Source organism: Camellia sinensis, chromosome 13 (assembly GCF_055761805.1).
Source record: "Camellia sinensis isolate YWXY chromosome 13, ASM5576180v1, whole genome shotgun sequence".
NCBI lineage: Eukaryota > Viridiplantae > Streptophyta > Magnoliopsida > Ericales > Theaceae > Camellia > Camellia sinensis.
The window spans coordinates 6,938,486-6,958,074 of record NC_138973.1 but is presented as its reverse complement, the minus strand read 5'-3'; the positions used below and the strand labels follow the sequence as shown (position 1 = coordinate 6,958,074).

The following is a 19,589-nucleotide window of genomic DNA, read 5'->3' as shown; positions in this document are numbered from 1 at the left end:
AAGCTCTCATTTATCAAGGTGGATATGGAGGAGATTATGGTGGAATGTCTAATGAATTTTAGAGGTGAGGTTCAATAATGACTTACAGAATATTGATTTTCTAAGGACCTATTCAATAATTAATTGGGGTGATAACTTCATATTTTTTTAATAATTGTGAGTTCAATTGCCCTTGCATTGGGGCTCTATTGTTTTAGCTAAGAATGAAAGAAAAAAGGCTGCTTGGGATGCCATGAGAAGAGGGTATGTTACTATGCTTCTTTTTTTCAACACTATTTATTGAGTGTTAACATAACATACATTATTGGGCTCATCTATTGACAATTTAAGCTTTTGGGATAACTGGTGATCTATCCATTAATGAATGAGAGCATGTTCACATGTGAGTGGGAGTGTTAAGGATACAAATAATGAAGTTACCCATACATCTTGATGAAGTTACTCCTTTCTCTAACAACATAAGCTTTCAATGTGATGGTAGTGAAACTTGCTTGGTTGTAGCAAACAAGGAGATTGGTTGAGGATTTTTTCTGTGTCTTTACTTACGGTAGACGGTTTAATAGGATTAGGTAGTTCTTTTGATTTGCTACATCGTGTTTTAGTTGAGAGTGAAGTGGCCTTTGATATGACAATAAATAAATGCTTTCCTAAGCTTTTATGCCTGGAATTCCTTTACTGAATACTGATTGTGAGCATATTTTCTTGTTGTAGGTGCGAACAATTTGATTCCCATGGAAATTGCACTTAAAATTGCTGAGAAAATCGAAGCACGTGAGAGGTTTGCAGCTTATATTGTTATTCCGATGTGGCCAGAAGGCAATCCAACAGGTGCTGCTACACAAAGGATTTTATTTTGGCAGGTATGAACCAATTATGACTTCAACGCATAGCATTATGCTTCTGCATTTTAAAGGCAGCTTCAGAGATGGATAACTTTGTTGCTTTTTTTTTTCATTGGATTAATATGGGAAATCAAAAAATTCTATTAATCTGCCCATCAGTGTACATACTTCAGAAGGATCAATTTTTTATTTTGAAATTATCTCTCATTTATTGTACAGAACAAAACAATGCAAATGATGTATGAAACCATTTACAAGGCTTTAGTGGAGGTTGGGCTCCAGAATGAATACACCCCACAAGACTATTTGAACTTACGTTCATATTTGGAAAGCACCGGCGTGCATTGTTTGTTGTTTGGTCTTAAATTACAAATGATTGGTTGGTGTGCATTGTTTGTTGTTTTGTTTTAATTAAATTATTTTAGAATTGCAGAGCGCTGATGTGCATTGTTTGGCATCCAATTTTAATTTTTTAGAATTGTAGAATATTAGCTGGTGTGCATTTGGTTAATTTTATTTTATTATAATTGCAGAACATTAGTTTAGCATTTTAATTTTAATGAACATTATAAATTTTATATGTTTATTCCTTAATTTGCATTAAGACTAGGAGGAGTTGTTATTTTTAATTGAATTCTGTAGAGGGTATGGTACAAGCAAAATTATTAAAAGTTTTTTAAGAAGAAAAAATGTTACAGACTCCACATGTTTTAACATGATACGTGTATAAATTACAAATATATTTCGATCTCAATATTATTTACACCGTGCCTTTAGGCACGGGCATACACTAGTAGCACGTATATTGCACGGGTCAACTGCTAATGTTATTTATGTTAGATGGGTAATAAGGTGTAGACAATTAATTTTAATTTTGACAATTTATACTTCTTATGTAATACCCTATCAAATTTTGATTTCATATTCTTCATTTTTCTTTCTCATTTTTATTCTTATTCCCCATCCTTATTTCTCATTCGTATCCGTTATTAACATTGTCAACAATTTGTTATCCGCCATGTTATCCTCGTCTCATTCTTCTCTTCTTCCACTTTATTGTCGGCATTCTCACTATGCCTCATTTTGAAAAAATGATTAAAAATTAATTTTTTTATTTTTATTTTTTAAACTTTTTAAACTTTTTATGTGAGAGGTGATGTGATGTAATCCAAAATGAATTAAAAGCTAACTTTTAATTTTTTGTGCATATTTCTAAATTAGCCCTAAATCTCAAGATTATATATATATATATATATATTAGTTCTTTCAATAACTATTCAAAATTTGAGAAGTTATTTGAAATAGTTCCGAATGTGAAAAGGCCCAGCCCTAGGTAGATTGGGTCAGCCCATGGGATCTTGGAGCCGAAGTTAAATGTTTAATTTAATCATCACTCTTATTCAAACAACATACAAATAGAAAGAGAGAACCCTCCTCAATTTACAATTTTATTAAATAGACATTGGGATCGAAATGATTTCATTTAAGAGGGGAATAATATTATTGTTGCAATGTTGTTAGCTTATCAAGCATTGTATAAGTGTCAACCAAAATGAGCACTCACAGGATATCCAAGGCAAGGCATTACAAGCCAAAACAAAATCTGGGATTATAGGACCCCAAATCTGTAATCCCATGTAGCCCTATCCCAGTTTAGGATATCCTATGAATGGATTACAAATTTTCAAGGAAAACTCATTCCCCTTGCAGAATAACCTCATCAGATTCATAAAGAACAGACAAATACCACAAATACCTGAAAAAAAACCTCTAAACAAGTTAATAAATAATTCTAGTACTTCCACAACAATAGATTCCAAGGTGGATTACAAACTTCCTGTCCAGTTTCAAAACAGTTTCCAAACTATCACATTTCCCGTATCTTAATTTGAATTTTCAAGCAACTTGTTTCAAAGAACACTAGTTTTTGTGCTGACAATATCTGTTCACTGGAAGTGTAAACACAAATATAATAAAAGATAAGTCACGGGCCATTGAAGACACTACAAAGTTACTTCATGCCCAAATGATAAAGAGTTCTACGGTCCATGAAATCATAACGAGCAAACCATGCCCCAATAACATCAGTGAAGCTTCCATGCCGCAAACCATGCCCCATCAACTTCAATTCTACGTTACATTCACGTCATGTGGAGTCAAACTGATCAAGCACCTTAATGCAAAGGCATACCCCCGCCAGAATACTCAATCTCCTGAAAATGAGAAAACTCATGAATTTTATCACACAATGAAGTAGCATTAGTAGTAAATATACAAGTCTCAGGCATCCCCTAGAAGTTAAAAGAAGATGTATGCATATATATTAGACTGTAGCCTTAAAAGTTAGAAGAAACACCATGAAGTAGCAAAAACACAGAATTTTAGGCATCCTGACATTCATGGGCATTTATGGAATTCACTAACAAGAACCATACTAACTATTTCCTTATTACTACTATTATTACTATTTTTAAGAATAGTTTAGCCAAAATCAATAACAGCCTTCCCAATAAGTCTTTATTTCCTGGACACAGAGACACAGCCTAGGCATTATGATTTCAAATGTTGGTGATGGTCATACTAGCATGACTGTGCAAGGGACGTGCGCGTGCGAGCAGTGTGTGGGCTTTCTTAAAAAGCAAGGGGATGCACATGAAATCAAATGCAAAGGCAAGTTGTGCAACCATTTAAATTCCTGAGTCATAACAGTCCAGATAACACCACAAAAAATTTGACACCCATTGAAGCTTATAACTGTTTATAGGATTCAAATGAGAAAATGAAACAATGGAGGTTTGGGACCATAAGTATTTAACGATTTTAACTGATCTAGTCCTACTACAATTATTTATTCCCCAGGTCATAGCTTTTTAATCCACTAATTCTGATGAGTAAAATCCTCCAATAGCATTAATTTTAAACAGGAAAGAATTCTAGAAAATGGAATAAGCATGCCAATTAGATTCAAGGATTGAACCTGAGCAGGGGATAAGGATGAAACCCAATCTGATGCGTGGGTTGGAAGAAGACCCAATGAGTTAAGCTGCCAACATCAAACATTTGATAATGTAAGAGAATGTGATGCAAAGATTTTAAGTTTCTTACATATGCAAAATAAGGAAAGGAAAAATGCATCTGACCTTCCATACACCTAGTGCTAAGCCCCCCAAATTGAGGGCGATGAACAGTAGTTTGGGTGCAAGAAGATCTACTTTACTGTCCTTGTAAGGCGCAAAAACTGCAGAAATAATTGACAGTTAACATGATCAAGTATACCAAACCACAGCATTACAAGGAAAAATATAGTGCAGAGGTGAAAAGCATGAAAACTTAATCAGGTCATCATGTCAACTGGCTTAATCTGATAAATTTACGCAAAGTGGCAATTGATAGAACCAGCTATATTTCTTTTGGTGCATAATAACTACTGAATATAACAGAAGAATTTTTAGAATGCACTACTTGAAATACAGTCCCCAACCTCCCAAGCAAAATAAAAACAAACAAACAATAAATAAAAGGAAAAAAAGAGGAATGCGGAAGAACAAGAGGGGAGAATGGAATCAAACAGTCAAAATCTAATATTAGAATCCATAACGCAGTTGGACCAAATTTTTTATTTTTTTCTTTCAAATACAGGAAATGAAGATAAATTATGGCAAAGAGAAAGTAGTACATAAAAAAGACAACTGTCCTTCAATCATTAAATAAATATGAATCAATAAAAATACTAACACAAACAAGGTAAACAAAGAAAACCCATCAAAGAGGATAGAAATGTTCCCCAAACATCTATGATGCAGACACTCTTTGCTTGGCAAGAAAATCCACCGTCCATATGTCAAGAACCCCCTCCTGTAATGCCAATAATTACAACTACCATGAATACACAACTTCCCCCACCTCATCATGTAGAAGATTCTCCTTTGACTAAAGAATCCAAAACCATTGTCCTTAGCATACTGCACATCATAGAAGAGGGCACAAACCTATGCCCATAAATAATCACCTCATACAGAGGAATGAAGGTAATGCCTTCACACTCATTCTTTAACAACGAAAATCAATCAATGAACTCCAATCTCATTTTACATCAAAGGCCTGAAAAGATGAAGAGAACCATAAAGGGGCTCTTAAGTTTTCTTACATCCCTCGACCTTCACCCATGAACCTACCCCACCAAAAAAAAAAAAATCATTTTTTATGAAAAATAAGTCTGCACTGCCAAAAACATAGAAGTTCAAAGAATATGAAAGTAAAAGATAAAATTTATATCTAGTGCCTTACCTTTCCCGACTCCTTGAAGAGCACTTATCGGTTGCCAAAGAGCTGAAAATGTGATACCAATGCTAAACAAATGCACTGTACTTCCAGCCATCCACATCATGAAGCCCATCATTAGCAAATTCTTGAAAGGGGCTTGTGCCATTTCCCATGCTTTCTGCTCAAACAGAAAGCGATAGTAAGTTTATAACAAAAAGTAACACCAGTCAGTTGCAAATTAGCAATTATGGTACCCAAAACTGAGTATAAGAAGAAAGAAAAAACCACTGCCAATTAAATTAGGGAGCTGAAAATTTCAGAGAAATTAGACAAATTTGTTATCTATTAATTCAATTCCATCAGTACAATTTCAATGTTAGTTGTCCTCCATCTGCAATCAATAAAAATTAATATTCCACTTTAGGAAAAAGAAAAAAGAAAAAGGCCATCAGAAACCATGTCCCCAACAGTATCCTTAACGTTGCAGAATTTACTTTTTGGCACCATCTTTTGCCGAGTGCTACTAATAGCCTCCACCTTTTTTTTTTTAGATATCCCACTTCTTTGAAACCCCACCATAATCCCAACTATACCATTTTCTTTGGACACCCACCCCTGCCAGCACCCAAGCCCCCACCCTCCACCTCTGGCGACCCCCATACCCAAGACCCCACTGGCGACTCCCAGACTGCAACCCCAGATTGCCCAGACTGTTTCACGGGCGACTCTTGTTTTAAATAGTTACAAAATTTCTCTAAAAAGCATGACAAACATAGAGCAACATATTGAATAATTAAATGGTAATAAAAATGAATCCAACATGGGCACTAGAAGAAGATACATTAAATACTTTGGCAACAAGTCCGGCATGCTAGAATGCAAAAGTAGAAGTAAACGGATTCAATTGGCGAAATAGACATGTAAAACACCCAGCAACACATTAGTAAAAATCCAACATTCTTTGTATATTTTGCCCCCACTTCAAAACCCACACCAAAACAAGATACAAAATTTTTCCATAACACAGTCTTGTTTCCGTACATACACAAGATTCAAAATTGTTTCCTTCTTTTACCAAATCTCATAAACCCAGATCAACATCCTAAACCTAGTTTTAAATTTAAATTAATTATTAAAACAAAAAAAGAGGTTAAATTGAAATTACCTGAGATTTCCAATTAGCTTCAGCATCCTTCTTTTGGCGATTCAACGTTGAATCATCCTACAACAAATCAAACAAATCAAAAGAGCTATAACAACAACAAAAACAAAAATTCAAACCCACAATGCAACAAAGAGAGAGAAAGAGAGACCTGATCGAGAGGAGCACGAGAGAAACCAGGGGGATCAGGGATGTCGCGAGATGAAGGAACAGTTGAATTGTCAGTGAAATCGATAGCCCATCTTCGATTCATTACCACTCCTTTCCCTTTATCCATTCAAAATATCTGAAAGTAGTATTTGATGAATCTTTTTCTCTTTGTTTCACTTTTTCAGGTTGATGATGATCTACGGATGATGATCGAAGTTAGGTTTTGTTCCAATCAATCGCTGTATCTTCTTCAGCTATTACGAGGCAAACAACTTACACAAATCTTTGAGGGCTCTCTGATTCTCTCTCTCTCTCTCAGCAGCACCGTAACGATGTATTTCGTATTTTTCTCAATAATATATATATATATATATATATGAAAATTATAAATGATATTTTATTAAAGTAGAAATTATTTCTTATGATTTAAAAAATTATAAATATCAATTGTCAAAAAATCTTATTTAATAGAATTAATTAAAAAATAAAATTTATAATTATTTTTCAATATAATAACAAAATTATTTAAATTATTAATTAACATATATTTCTAATATTATTAAAAATTATTAATTAACTTAATAATTTATTAATAAAAAGAACGATTTATTATAAAATTAAAAATATTAAGAATAAAGTAAAATTTTCAAAAACTTTAAGAATATATTTATAATTTACCTATATTAAAATATAATTTACAAGTCGGCTCACGCATCAATCCAAATTAAAATTGATTTGGACCAAAAGATATGTTTTCCAAATATTGGTAGGAAAAGCTTTGATCATTTTAACATAATTATATTAATTTATTTTTATTAAGGTTTAAAAGTAATCCAAATGATGAATAGATACATGTTAAATAAGATAAAATAATATTATTTTTTTACTATACAATTAATGAATTATTGATAAAAATAAATAAAAAATATTATATAAATTAAAACTTTACAAAAATTCAATGTAATTACATCACGCTTTTAGAATTTAATGTATTTGTTTTTTTAAATCCTAAGAGAACTTAGTTTAATTTACCAAACAACAATGTTAGGTATCATGAAAAACCTTTTATGAAAATAATCATGAAATCTTTGTAACCCTTAGATTATATTTAGAATAAAACACCACACACTAATTAAGGTAATCCAAAGATCATAAATCTTTCATGATCATTTTCATAAAATTTTTTTTTATAATGCCTAACTTTTCTATTTACCAAAACAATAAGTATAGAATGGAATTAATGGAAGTTTGAGTAGAACCTTCTAAAAAAAGTTTGAGTAGAATGAAGGGTCTTGATTAGGTAAAGATATCTTCAATTCTTACTCAAATGTTGATTCAAACATAAATTTGAGTAAAGACTCTAAACCCACGGTTTATTCAATCTTATATCAAATTAAATTTTATTCTCAAATATTGATTCAAACTTAAATTTAAATAAAAACCCTTAATCCAGTGTTGATTCAATTTTATATCAAATTAAATTTTACTCAAATTTTTAAGAAACGAAAACTCAAAAACGGACTCAAATGTCCAAAAGGTCATAATTTTTTCATTTATTTACTAAATTGCCATTATTAAAATATGATGAGAATTATTTTAAAAAATGTGAATAAAAATTGATGTTTACTATTAAAGTGTTTTATATCAAATAAAAATTTTACTCAGCTTGAGAAAAAATTTTAGTCATGATTAGAGATGGCCTAATAAAATTTGAGCCATAATAGTATATTGGATGCCTTTGAAAAAATCTTTTTTGAAAATTACATTATGTATAATATATTGATTGAAATTTATTGAAAAATATAAAAAGAGATACAAAGAGAGAACAAGTAATCCCTCTACAAGGTTAGAAAGCACATCACTAAACAAATCAAAGAAAAAACACTTATACACTACAAACAACTCTCCAATTTCTAGAAATCTTAAAAGAGCGAAATCCCTTTAAATGTGGAGAAATGGAAGATGTTAAGTGACACACTTTCCCACAATGAATCCAAGTCTTCAAATTTGTTTTCGAAGATCCTTGCATTCCATTTCAACCAAATAACCCAAAAGATTGCGAAAACAACTCAATGCCACAACACTTTTGCTCTCTTCTTGCCTCAAAAGCCCCGGAAAATACTAATGGAGAAGATCCAAATCCCTGTAAATTGTATTGCAAGATCATGAAAAAAAAAAAAAGATTTTAAATAAAAGAAATACTCGAGACTTTGGAATTTGATAAGAAACAACCAAAATTATTCTCCGACAAAAGGCGGCCAATACTTCACCAAATTAGTCTACTTATCTTCAGCTTCCACTTCTGATTCTACTACTTCCTTACAAGAATGCTTGTCAGAAAGGTTTGCTACAACAAATCCTACAAAAACCTGAATCAAATTGGACTGGTTAGAGATGTTCCCGGGGTAAAAATATTAAGAAAAAGAATCCATTAAAAATGAATCTGAATAGCACAGAAATAGGCCCTACCTGAATGCATCCAAGAATGTAGATTGCAGAAAAGCGACGGCCATGCACCACCATGTCAGCTACCATTGCAATGGGTATTGTCAAGGACATGCCCAGAGTTGCCACTAATGGGGTTGTCCAAACTACAGAAAGGGCCCTGTTTGATACTTCTTAATTAATATATATTTTTTCAATTACCAACAGGACCCGTTTACAACAAAGCTGTAAAAAGAAAAAAGACCAAAGAGAGAGAGAGAGAGCCTGTTTGACGCAGTTACTGTAAGCTGCAAGCTGATAATAAGTAGCTAAAACCGCTCCTTCCCCTGCTTTCCAATAATCAATTTTTCTTTCTTTTTTTTTAAATTATTTAAGCTATTTATGCTTAATACACAGTGAGCAAAAGGTGCAACAAATACTTTGGCACATATTTTAAAAATAAGATATGCTGAACCAAACAAGGCCACTACACCACATCCGACATGAAATCATTCAAATCCTTTTAGAAATCTTTTCACAAGAATGTTGGATACAATTCAGTTTGTTCAGAATCCAAATCTTTTTTATTTATTTATTTTAATTGAAGTAAATGTTTTCTTATGTTTCAAAATGATAACTCCCTCTCGTTGGAATACTATGTTCATACGCTAATAAATCCCAGAAGATTCATGCCATACGTACAAGAAGGATGCTATACATACCAAAAGTAGTCTGAGAGAACACTCCCCACAAAGCTATTTAACATCACCAATTCACCTAGGGATGTTGAACGTGGAAACGTAAACTGAGGTTCTATCCCCACAGCATTCAGCGGCCATACTGCAAGGAATAATGTAGCATTGTAAAAATAATTGCTGAGAGCTATGTTAAAGATTAATGGAGAAAAAAGATTCATATGTAACTGACCTGACTTGATTGGGAAACAGGACAGTTTTGTTAGATTTGGTTTAGCTATGTAAAAGCTTCAAAACTAACAATGATTTGCAATAACCAAGGAAAAATGAAGTTTTTTAGTATCTTACCAAGCCACCAGAGTCCAAGAAGAGTAAACAGTCCAATGTATCCAAAGAACTTCTGCACATCAACCTTGTCTCCTTCCAATCCAGCAGATTTCTTGAGCAGCACTGCACTAAGTGGCCCGGTAGTTTATAAATTAAGAAAGAGACTTCAAAATCAATCAACACTAGCAACCAATGACATTTAAAAGGGATGTCCTACCTGTAAATAAGCCATATGACATTGCTGAGAGAAGACCAAAAATGTCTCCAATGCTGGAATGCTTTGTGCTCCTTGACAAGATAACAATGATACATTTTTTTTTAAGGGAAAAAATGCAAATAGAAGCTTAATAGATTTCTAGCAAAAATATATCTCTTACAGTATAACACAAAATTGTGAAATATCACCCAACATTTAATAATTTACAGATCTAAACGAAGATATTGGCCTTTAAACTTACTCAGAGACGCTCAGCACTTCATTAGGGGCCCAAGTTTTTCCTAGTGTAGTCATCACAACACCAGTCATGCTAATACAAACAGATATGATCTTCACAGTATTTATGGAGTCCTGAGCAAGAAGTGCTCCAAAGAAGAGTGTGAAAAGCCCTGATGTAGAAGTGAAGACAGTCGTACTTGTAACGCTGGTATTTGCTAATGCGGAGTTCGATAAATACTGCATGGCATCAAAAAAGTACAATAAAATTAAATATATATATATATATATATATATTTGGATCCAAGTCACAAAGAAAAGGACCATAATTTCAATTGGTTCTAAAAAAACCCAATAATTTCCTACCAATCCTTTTCAGTATATACCAACCTTGGCATTAAGTAAACTACAGGGATTTTAAAAGAATACCGCATCGGGGCATCAAGGAAATTTGATGGACCTAACATGACATTTTTGTTTATCTGGTTTACCATTTTAGTCATGCAAGAACATGAATACATATAGTCCCCGAAAAGTTTACTATAGAAGTAAATCAAATGATTTCCCACCTATGAAATGCAGTTCTAATAAGGAATTGAATTGATATACAAGAATCATATTTGGTATGATTAAACTATTCTGGAAAGACAAATTTTTGCTCGAGTTATTATGTTGCTCCCATGGCCATGTAAAGCCTATGATTACAAATTGTTAATTGAAAGAACCTAGAAGCATCTCTGAAAGACACCACGCCATAAGTTATTTTCGTGGAAATGTTTTCACCATTCCTTTTTCACTAGTGAAAGGAAGGCATGGTTTGAAATACTTTCCTGTTAAAATAGACTTCACAAAGAAATTTCTTTGCAGTCACCAGATCGTGGCTACGTACCCTAGATTGCATTATGAAATTTCTTTATAATGTAATCAAATCTAAAAGATCTAACACAGTTACCTCTGTTACAAACCATATAGGAGCAAGATAAAAACTACTGAAAGAGAAATTGAGAGAGTTGAGAGAGTAATATTTCTGTTATGTTAACTCTATATCAGAAACACAATAGAGACTCCTTAATATAGGAGCTCGGATACAAGACATCATGATGATGTAAATTAATAAAATAAGAAAAGCGACGCCGAAAGTTAGTGGCGACCGAAAGCAATCCTAAAGCAAAGCAACCTAAAGCTATCGTTGTATATTATATATACATATTATATTAATACTATCTATACATACTGACATATATAGTATTATATTCATATATATGATATTCATATGTTAACAGCCCCCCGCAAACTCAAGGAGGACAAACATCAACCAACTTGAGTTTGGAGACAAGTTCAACGAAGCGACCAGGAGAATGGGCTTTGGTGAAGATATCAGCAGGTTGATCAGCAGAGGAGATTGGAAGGAGATGGACAGTACCATGAGTGACGTGTTGACGAATAAAATGACAGTCAATCTCAATGTGTTTGGTGCGATCATGAAAAACATCATTGTGAGCAATTTGAAGAGCACTTTGATTGTCACAAAAGAGGGCAGTAGCACCAGAGGGGGAAACACCCATGTCAGTGAGAAGCCAACGAAGCCAGAGAAGTTCTTGAGTAGTATCAGCAAGAGCACGATATTCGGCCTCGGTACTGGAGCGAGCAGTAAGAGATTGTTTCTTGCTGCGCCAAGAAATAAGAGAATCACCCAAGAAAAAGCAGAACCCTGTAGTAGAGCGCCGGTCAGTAGGATCCCCAGCCCAATCAGCATCGGAAAAGGCACGAAGCTGTAGAGAGGAGTGGGCGGAATAATGAAGTCCATGAAACATGGTACCTTTGAGATAACGAAGGATACGAACTAAGGCGGCATAATGAGGGGTACGAGGAGCGGACATAAACTGGCTGACAATGTGAACGGCATAGGCAATATCAGGACGAGTAACAGTGAGATAGACAAGGCTGCCAACCAGCTGACGATATAGGGTAGCATCAGAGAGAAGAGTGCCATCAAGAGGTGTAAGACGACTCTGGGACTCCAGGGGAGTGGAGGCAGTCTTGCAATCCGTAAGACCAGCGCGAGTGAGAAGATCAGAGGTATACTTAGCCTGAGAGAGAAAGGACCCCGTGGAATCATGGAAGATTTCAAGACCCAAGAAATAGCTGAGAGGACCAAGATCTTTCATCTCGAAATGACGGCTAAGAAACTGTTTAAGGCATACAATACCATCAAGATCGTCACCGGTGATAATCATATCATCCACATAAAGGAGAAGCAAGGTAGTCCCTTGAGTAGTGTTGCGGATAAAAAGAGCAGTATCATAAGAACTGGAGGTGAAACCACAGTCATGCATAGTGGAGCTGAACTTGGCAAACCAAGCGCGTGGAGCTTGTTTGAGACCATATAGAGCACGCTGAAGTTTGCAGACTTTATGAGGGGGATAAGTAGACCCAGGGGGAGGTTGCATGTAGACCTCCTCAAGAAGAACACCATTAAGAAAAGCATTTTTCACGTCCATTTGATAAAGATCCCAGTGTCGGGAGGTAGCAACTGCAATCAGGCTGCGAACAGAGGTGAGACGAGCAACAGGAGCAAATGTCTCTTTATAGTCAATACCATATTCTTGGTTGAAGCCTTTTGCAACAAGGCGGGCTTTGTAGCGCTCAATAGATCCATCAGAACAAGTTTTGATTTTGTAGACCCATTTGCAACCAATGGCAGTCTTGCCAGGAGGAAGATCAACAATGTCCCAAGTGTGAGTTTTGTCTAAAGCCTGCAATTCATCAGTCATAGCTTGCTGCCAAAGAGGATTAGAGCGAGCCTCACGATAGAAGGTCGGTTCATAAGTGGAAAAAGCAGTAGAACCAACAATAAAGTCACGAAGACGAGTAGAAGGTTGAGTTACCCGGTGTGGTCGAGTAGAGGCAGGAGGAGCCAGAGGAAGAGACTCACCAGGAGGGGAGGATCCCGAGGAAGCAAGAGCAGGACCATCAGAGTGAGCAGGGGTATGGGACAGACCAGAAGGCAAGGCATGCTCGAGAGAGGCCGGCAGGGGCGGTGGAGTAAGCTCATCAGAGAACTCGAGAGAGGCTGGCAAGGGCGAGGGAGTAAGGTCATCAGAGAACAGATCCGTGGAAGGGTCAGTAAAAAACAGAGAGGGTGAGGGAACGGACAAACGGAAAAGAGAGAGAGAGGAAAACATTTTGTGTTCCCAAAAGATGACATGACGAGAGATACGGAGGCGTTGGGAGAGAGGATCCCAACAACGATACCCCTTGTGTTCAATGCCATACCCTAAGAAGCAACAAAGGCGAGAACGTGGTTCAAGTTTGGTACGTTCATGAGGTTGGAGAAGAACAAAACAGGCAGATCCAAAGACCCTAAGGTTGGTGTAAGGGGGACGGGTGCCATGCAGACGCTCATAAGGAGTGTGATTATGAATGACAGGTGTAGGGATACAATTGATAGTGTAAGCAGCAGTGAGAGCTGCCTCGCCCCAAAAATGTTCCGGACAAGAGGAAGACAGAAGGAGAGCTCGAGTAGTGTCAAGAATATGTCGATGTTTCCGTTCAGCACGTCCATTTTGTTGAGACGTACCAGGACAGGAACGATGAGGTTGAGTACCATGACTCTGAAGAAAGGAAAGAAAATCAAAATCTTTATATTCCATGGCATTGTCGGAGCGAAAAACCTTAATATTTTTAGAAAATTGAGTTTTAACCATTGTAGCAAAATTGTAATAAAGTTGTTTGAGCTCAGAGCGATTTTTCATAAGAAACAACCAGGTAAAACGGGAAAAATCATCTATAAAAACAACAAAATAGCGCGCGCCTCCCATAGTAGGAGTAGGAGAAGGTCCCCAAATATCAGAATGAATGAGATCAAATGGTGCAAGAGAAACAGAGTCACTTTTATTAAACGACAAAGCAGGTTGTTTGGCAAGTTGACAGGACACACAATCTAAAACATCAGAACTTACATGACCTAAATGACCACTGGAAATTAGAGATTTTAAACGACCAACAGAAAGATGGCCTAAACGACAATGCCAAAGCTGAAAAGGAGATAAAGGAGGAGCAGTGGTAGCAGTGGTAGTAGTGGTAGGAGCTGTGATCTGAGAGAAATCTGGAACATGAAGATGGATGAGTTCGTAGAGACGTCCATGCTTACGGCCTATCCCAAGAGTTTGCCCCGTCCGAGGGTCCTGCACCAAACAACCAGTACGGGAAAAGGTAACAGTTAGACCATGCTCACATAATTGACTAATGGAAATAAGATTTAAAGTAAGAGCAGGCATAAGATAGACATGTGATAAAGATAAGTGAGAGGTTGAAACAGAACCAACATGACTTACAGACAGAAGAGACCCATCAGCAGTATGGATAGAAGGAACAGAAGGAGGAGAAGAGAGAGGAGTAAAAATAGTGGGGTCAAAAGTCATGTGATTACAACAAGCGGAGTCAAAGTACCAAGAAGTGTTACCTGCGGTGACAGATAAAGCAGTAGATGGAGGAGTACCGGAATTCTGCAAAAAATGTTGAAACATGGCTGCGACATCGGTTTGAGAGAAGACTGGGGTGGAAGGGTCTATAGGAACAGAGGAAGGTAAATCCTCGGAGGCAGCAGCAGCAGTGCGTTGAGCAGGTATTGGTTTAAACGGAGTCCCAGAACGGTGAGAGTGGTTGCGAGAAAAATTCCCGGTGGAAGGACCATTGCGAGAGGCACGGGCGGGATTGCGGAAGCAATCTTGCTGGAGATGACCAGGGCCAGTCTTGTTGCAAAACCGACAAAGATGAACTGGACAATTAACCAGAAGATGAGTCGATGGAAGATTGCGGTTGTGACAGTAATTGCAGGCATTGGACCTCTGTGGTGAAGGTGAGGAGGGAGAGCTCCGAATTTGTGGAGTGGCAAGAACAGAGTCCACAGGGTGCGGATGGAGAGTACCAAATCTAGTTTCCTCGGACAATAATTCTGAAATTGCTTGCTCAAGAGTGGGTAAAGGAGTTCGATGAAGGAGAGATGCGCGTACTGGCTCAAATCGAGGAGTGAGAGCCATGAGAAACTGAACCAAGCGCTGTTGGTCACGGTAAGTAGTAAACATGGTAGCATCCTTAGTACAGTCCCATGGAGGTTCAGAAAGAGCAAGCTGATCCCAAGCATAATACATTTGGGAGAGAAATCCATTAATGGTTTGAGTGGTTTCTTGGCGCATACCGTGAAGATGACTCAGAAGCTGATATTGGTGAGCAAGGCCAGTAGTCTGATAGCGTTCTTGTAAAAAATCCCAGATGGCTTTGGCAGGAGAGGAAGCAGAGTCAAGTTGGAACCGACCAAACTGAAGGCTGATAGATGTAATAGAAGTATTGCGAAACCAAGTGATGATCTGATAGTTTTTACTATCCCAATCTTCCAGTCGGTCGATATATTTGGCAGTGGAGTCCGTGGCAGTGGAATCTGTGGTCTCTGGAACTGGTTTGCACACATCCCCAGTAATGATGCGCCAAAGTTTCTTTCCTTTGAGGAAGCCAGACATAGCTTGTGCCCATAGGACATAATTAGTCCCGTCAAGAATAGCGGAAATAGGATGAGTAGTGGAGTCCAGGCGATCCATGAGAGAAAAATAGTACAAATGAGGTAGAATCTGAAAAAACTGAGGTTACCAGTGAATTCAGAAGGTCGAAATTAGTCAGAAAAGGAGTGAACTGACCAAAAATATGACCAGAAAGGCAGAAAATAGAAAAGTCAACGAAGCTGGTCAAACAGGTGATGCAGGGCTGATGTCACAGGGCGCGGCGCACGTTAGCAGAGTGTGGCGCGGCGCACGTTAGCAGGTGAGAGACACACGGCGCACGGAAGCAGCTAGGGCTGACGTCAGCTGATGTCAGAAACATGCGGCTCACGTTAGCAGATGATGCTGGGGCGCACAATAGCACCGTGCAGTGTAGGCAACGCGTCGGCAGCGCGTAGAGCGCGTTTGAACCGAGTGAGCGCGTGGCCTAATGTTCTGGCGGCGCGTGGAGGCGCGTGCGGCGGCAGATGATGATGAATCTGGTGGCGTTGGCTTCGTCGTGAAGAGACGAAGGTGGTGGTATTGTCCAATCTGTGTATTAGGTAAGGACAAGATACACAGTAATCTGTGACAGAACAAAATATGTGATGCAGAGACTTAGGAAAAGCACCTGTGCTCTGATACCATGAAAGAGAAATTGAGAGAGTTGAGAGAGTAATATTTCTGTTATGTTAACTCTATATCAGAAACACAATAGAGACTCCTTAATATAGGAGCTCGGATACAAGACATCATGATGATGTAAATTAATAAAATAAGAAAAGCGACGCCGAAAGTTAGTGGCGACCGAAAGCAATCCTAAAGCAAAGCAACCTAAAGCTATCGTTGTATATTATATATACATATTATATTAATACTATCTATACATACTGACATATATAGTATTATATTCATATATATGATATTCATATGTTAACAACTACATTTGGCAATGTCCCACGAACTCAGCTCAGAACTCTCTGTAAGCATTTGTGTCTCATTTTCCTTATTCTTATATGTCAAAGACCGCCCTTCTTCAGCTTGATTAAAGTCCACATCAGTAATTAGGAACTTCTTAACGTCATCTTCTGGAATATAATGCATGTCATTGATTCTTAGTGGCATATTTAGTCCAATTGAAGAGCTCAAGAAAGGGCTATCATTGTAAAGGATCTTAAGCAAATTTTTGTCCAGCAAGCTGCAAATCCAATCTTTGAAAATTGCTATAGGTAGATAGATGACCATAAGAGAGGTCCCCAGATACGTCAATGCAAATGGTTGTGTATACTCCTTAAAGATTCTCTGCAAGACATTACTACTGTTAATTTGAATTTTAATAAATTAAGCATGGATAATCATCAGATCCTTCAGATGTATGGAAACTTTAAAAAATAAAAAATGAAATTATAAAATACTCGGCTTAACGAAAACTCGTTTGAGATCAACTTAAGAATTTAACGAACTAAGATTGAACAAATTTTGAAACTTGTTAAATACCCTAACCCCAACCACATAGGCTTCTTGTTGTGTTTTTACATCTCACACCTTTCACATCTCTATCACGCATCCCCTCCCCGAGTGGCCCTGCACATCACCCTGCCATTATGATGAATAATTCATACCATCTCTTGCATGCACGCAATTAAATGTTACGGATTTTCTTTTCCATTGACACCCCACATGGGCGAACCATTCATTTTCCCAAACACGTAAAAGCCCATAATATAATCAAAAAGAGTATTACCCAATTTTGAAGCAAAAAAGGGTTTGAAAAATCTTAATCAACTTAAAAAATGTGGGATATCATCACCCATGTGAGGGATGATTCTCCATGTGAAGAAGGAGTTGGCAATGTGCAAAGCCAACACAAGAGCTGGCCATGTTAGGAAACCTTTGGCCATGTGAAGCCAACACACAAGAGAGTTGGCACAAGCTGGCCATGTGCTGGCCAGCCCCTCTATCTACCATTCTGTTAGTGTATAAATGGAGGCTGAGGGGAGGGTTTGAGAGATCATCAGAAATTAGAGAGTGAGAGCTGTGAGTTGAGTGAGTTTCATCTCCTCCTCTGTATTTGTATTTTTTACTCCATTTTAGTGATAATTCTCATTTCTGTCCGTGGATGTAGGCATTGGGTCGAACTACGTAAATATTGTGTTCTCTGTGTGTGTGAGATAAGTTTCTGGGTGTCTTTGATCCTAACAAAAAAGACAATAGCGGGAGACAGACTCTCAAATGTTCATTTTCTACTTCCCCATACCCAACCAACTCAACAAAACCTTCAAGCCCCAAAACATTTCATGGAAAACCCAACAGCCAAATCAATTCATCTTTGTATCAAACCATCCAACAGCAACAAAACAGCAAAATAAATTGTTCACAAACACATACAATCAGAGAGAGAGAGAGAGGAGGAAATTCAAACCTGAGTAACCTCAGCAGAGGTGACCCATATGAGAACAACAATCCCAATCAAAGCTAACCCAGCCTTGCACCTCCAACCCATTTCCCAAAACACCACCAAACACTCTCCAATATCGTTATAAACACACAATCTGAATGGAATAATGAAAATTTTCTCTTAAGAAATCTGCATGATCACTTGTCTATTGTCCACCGATTCCAAGAAATGAACAAATAGGTGTGTGAAAGAAACGGCTTAGCTCATTATTATTGTTTCTACTTTACAGTGCGTTGCACATTTGTCCGAGAGGTCGGTCTCGGCAGCAAGCACACTTTGATGAGAGACAGAAAAGAGGAGAGAGAGATAGAGAGAAAGAGAGGTGTCGGCATAATAACATAACGGTTCATTCAATTCTAGGATAACGTGGCAGGAGCAGGGAGTTCGGGTTTTATGACGTATTTGCAGGAAATTATTAAATATTTTCGGAGTATGTGTATTTCTTAATCAAACATCATTTAATATATTTTTTATGTACTCTAATCTCTTAATATAATACCTCACTTACATATCTTCATTATCAATTATAATATTATAAAATATCACATATTTATACTTTGAGGCTATGTTTGATTTCACAAGATTAATAGTGAGGTATTAATAATCTTATCAAATTAGTGTGGTATTCACAATCCCACCCCTACCCTATTACTAATAATCTTACAAATTTATTTGATTAATTATTTATTGGATTAATAATCTTAAAACAAAATATCGTAAACAAAATATCGTAACAAACCTAGGATAATTGAACTCACGAATTAATAATCCCAATTCCATACTCTAATCCTTCCAATCAAACATGCTACGAAATTATTAAATAATTGCCCGTATTTGCACCTCCATTGCCTTTTCTTCAGGAAGCTTGCTCCTTGTGACTCTCATGTTCGTGTCTCTCAACATATCACTTCGTCGTTGTCCAAAATCATTACCGAAGAATACGTATAAAAAAAAAATAATAATAATAATTTGATCGGACTTTAACATACTTAAAAATTATATTTGGCATCAATTTTATACAATAAAACACAATTAGTTAATCTGTTAAAAACTGATAAAATAAAATTTTCTAATTACTATTATGATGTGCATGAGACTCACTAATGTAATATTTGATGGAAAGATTTGAGAAGAGATTTAAAAAGAGAAAGAGAAGATAAGTGAAATGAGAATAAAATATACCTATATTTCACTTATGCTGTGTTTGGTTGGGGGATTTGGGGAGGGATTTGGAAAGAGAAATGGAAAAGGTAAGTGAAATGTGAATAAAATATGTATATATTTCACATAATTTCACACAT

At 36.5% G+C, this 19,589-nt stretch overlaps 2 protein-coding genes across 2 annotated transcripts; both read right to left on the bottom strand.

Annotated features, from left to right (window-relative positions):
- Positions 1 to 2,621: 2,621 nt before the first annotated feature.
- On the bottom strand, positions 2,622 to 6,788 carry LOC114256678 (uncharacterized). Its single transcript, XM_028196347.2, has 6 exons — positions 6,419 to 6,788; positions 6,271 to 6,327; positions 5,130 to 5,283; positions 3,983 to 4,080; positions 3,820 to 3,885; positions 2,622 to 3,055 (listed from the first exon to the last, which is right to left on the bottom strand). The coding sequence occupies exons 1-6, from the start codon at positions 6,542 to 6,544 to the stop codon at positions 3,017 to 3,019; spliced, it is 540 nt and encodes a 179-aa protein (XP_028052148.2). The 5' UTR covers positions 6,545 to 6,788; the 3' UTR covers positions 2,622 to 3,016.
- A 1,771-nt stretch (positions 6,789 to 8,559) lies between these two features.
- On the bottom strand, positions 8,560 to 18,514 carry LOC114256641 (thiamine-repressible mitochondrial transport protein THI74-like). Its single transcript, XM_082901346.1, has 9 exons — positions 18,253 to 18,514; positions 16,775 to 17,132; positions 11,249 to 11,286; positions 10,322 to 10,536; positions 10,081 to 10,151; positions 9,885 to 9,986; positions 9,564 to 9,681; positions 8,887 to 9,022; positions 8,560 to 8,786 (listed from the first exon to the last, which is right to left on the bottom strand). Exons 1-9 carry the CDS (start codon positions 18,331 to 18,333, stop codon positions 8,697 to 8,699), a joined length of 1,209 nt encoding a protein of 402 aa, XP_082757472.1. The 5' UTR covers positions 18,334 to 18,514; the 3' UTR covers positions 8,560 to 8,696.
- Between the last annotated feature and the right edge of the window lie 1,075 nt (positions 18,515 to 19,589).

Coding starts and splice junctions, on each gene's coding strand:
- LOC114256678 (XM_028196347.2), bottom strand. CDS start 6,544: ATGGATAAAGGGAAAGGAGTGGTAATGAATCGAAGATGGGCTATCGAT. Junction 3,886..3,982: donor TAGCACTAGGTGTATGGAAG/GTCAGATGCATT, acceptor TGATGTTGGCAG/CTTAACTCATTGGGTCTTCT. Junction 3,056..3,819: donor CATCCTTATCCCCTGCTCAG/GTTCAATCCTTG, acceptor TCTCATTTTCAG/GAGATTGAGTATTCTGGCGG.
- LOC114256641 (XM_082901346.1), bottom strand. CDS start 18,333: ATGGGTTGGAGGTGCAAGGCTGGGTTAGCTTTGATTGGGATTGTTGTT. Junction 10,152..10,321: donor GAAGTGCTGAGCGTCTCTGA/GTAAGTTTAAAG, acceptor TATCTTGTCAAG/GAGCACAAAGCATTCCAGCA. Junction 9,023..9,563: donor GTTCTCTCAGACTACTTTTG/GTATGTATAGCA, acceptor AGTATCAAACAG/GGCCCTTTCTGTAGTTTGGA.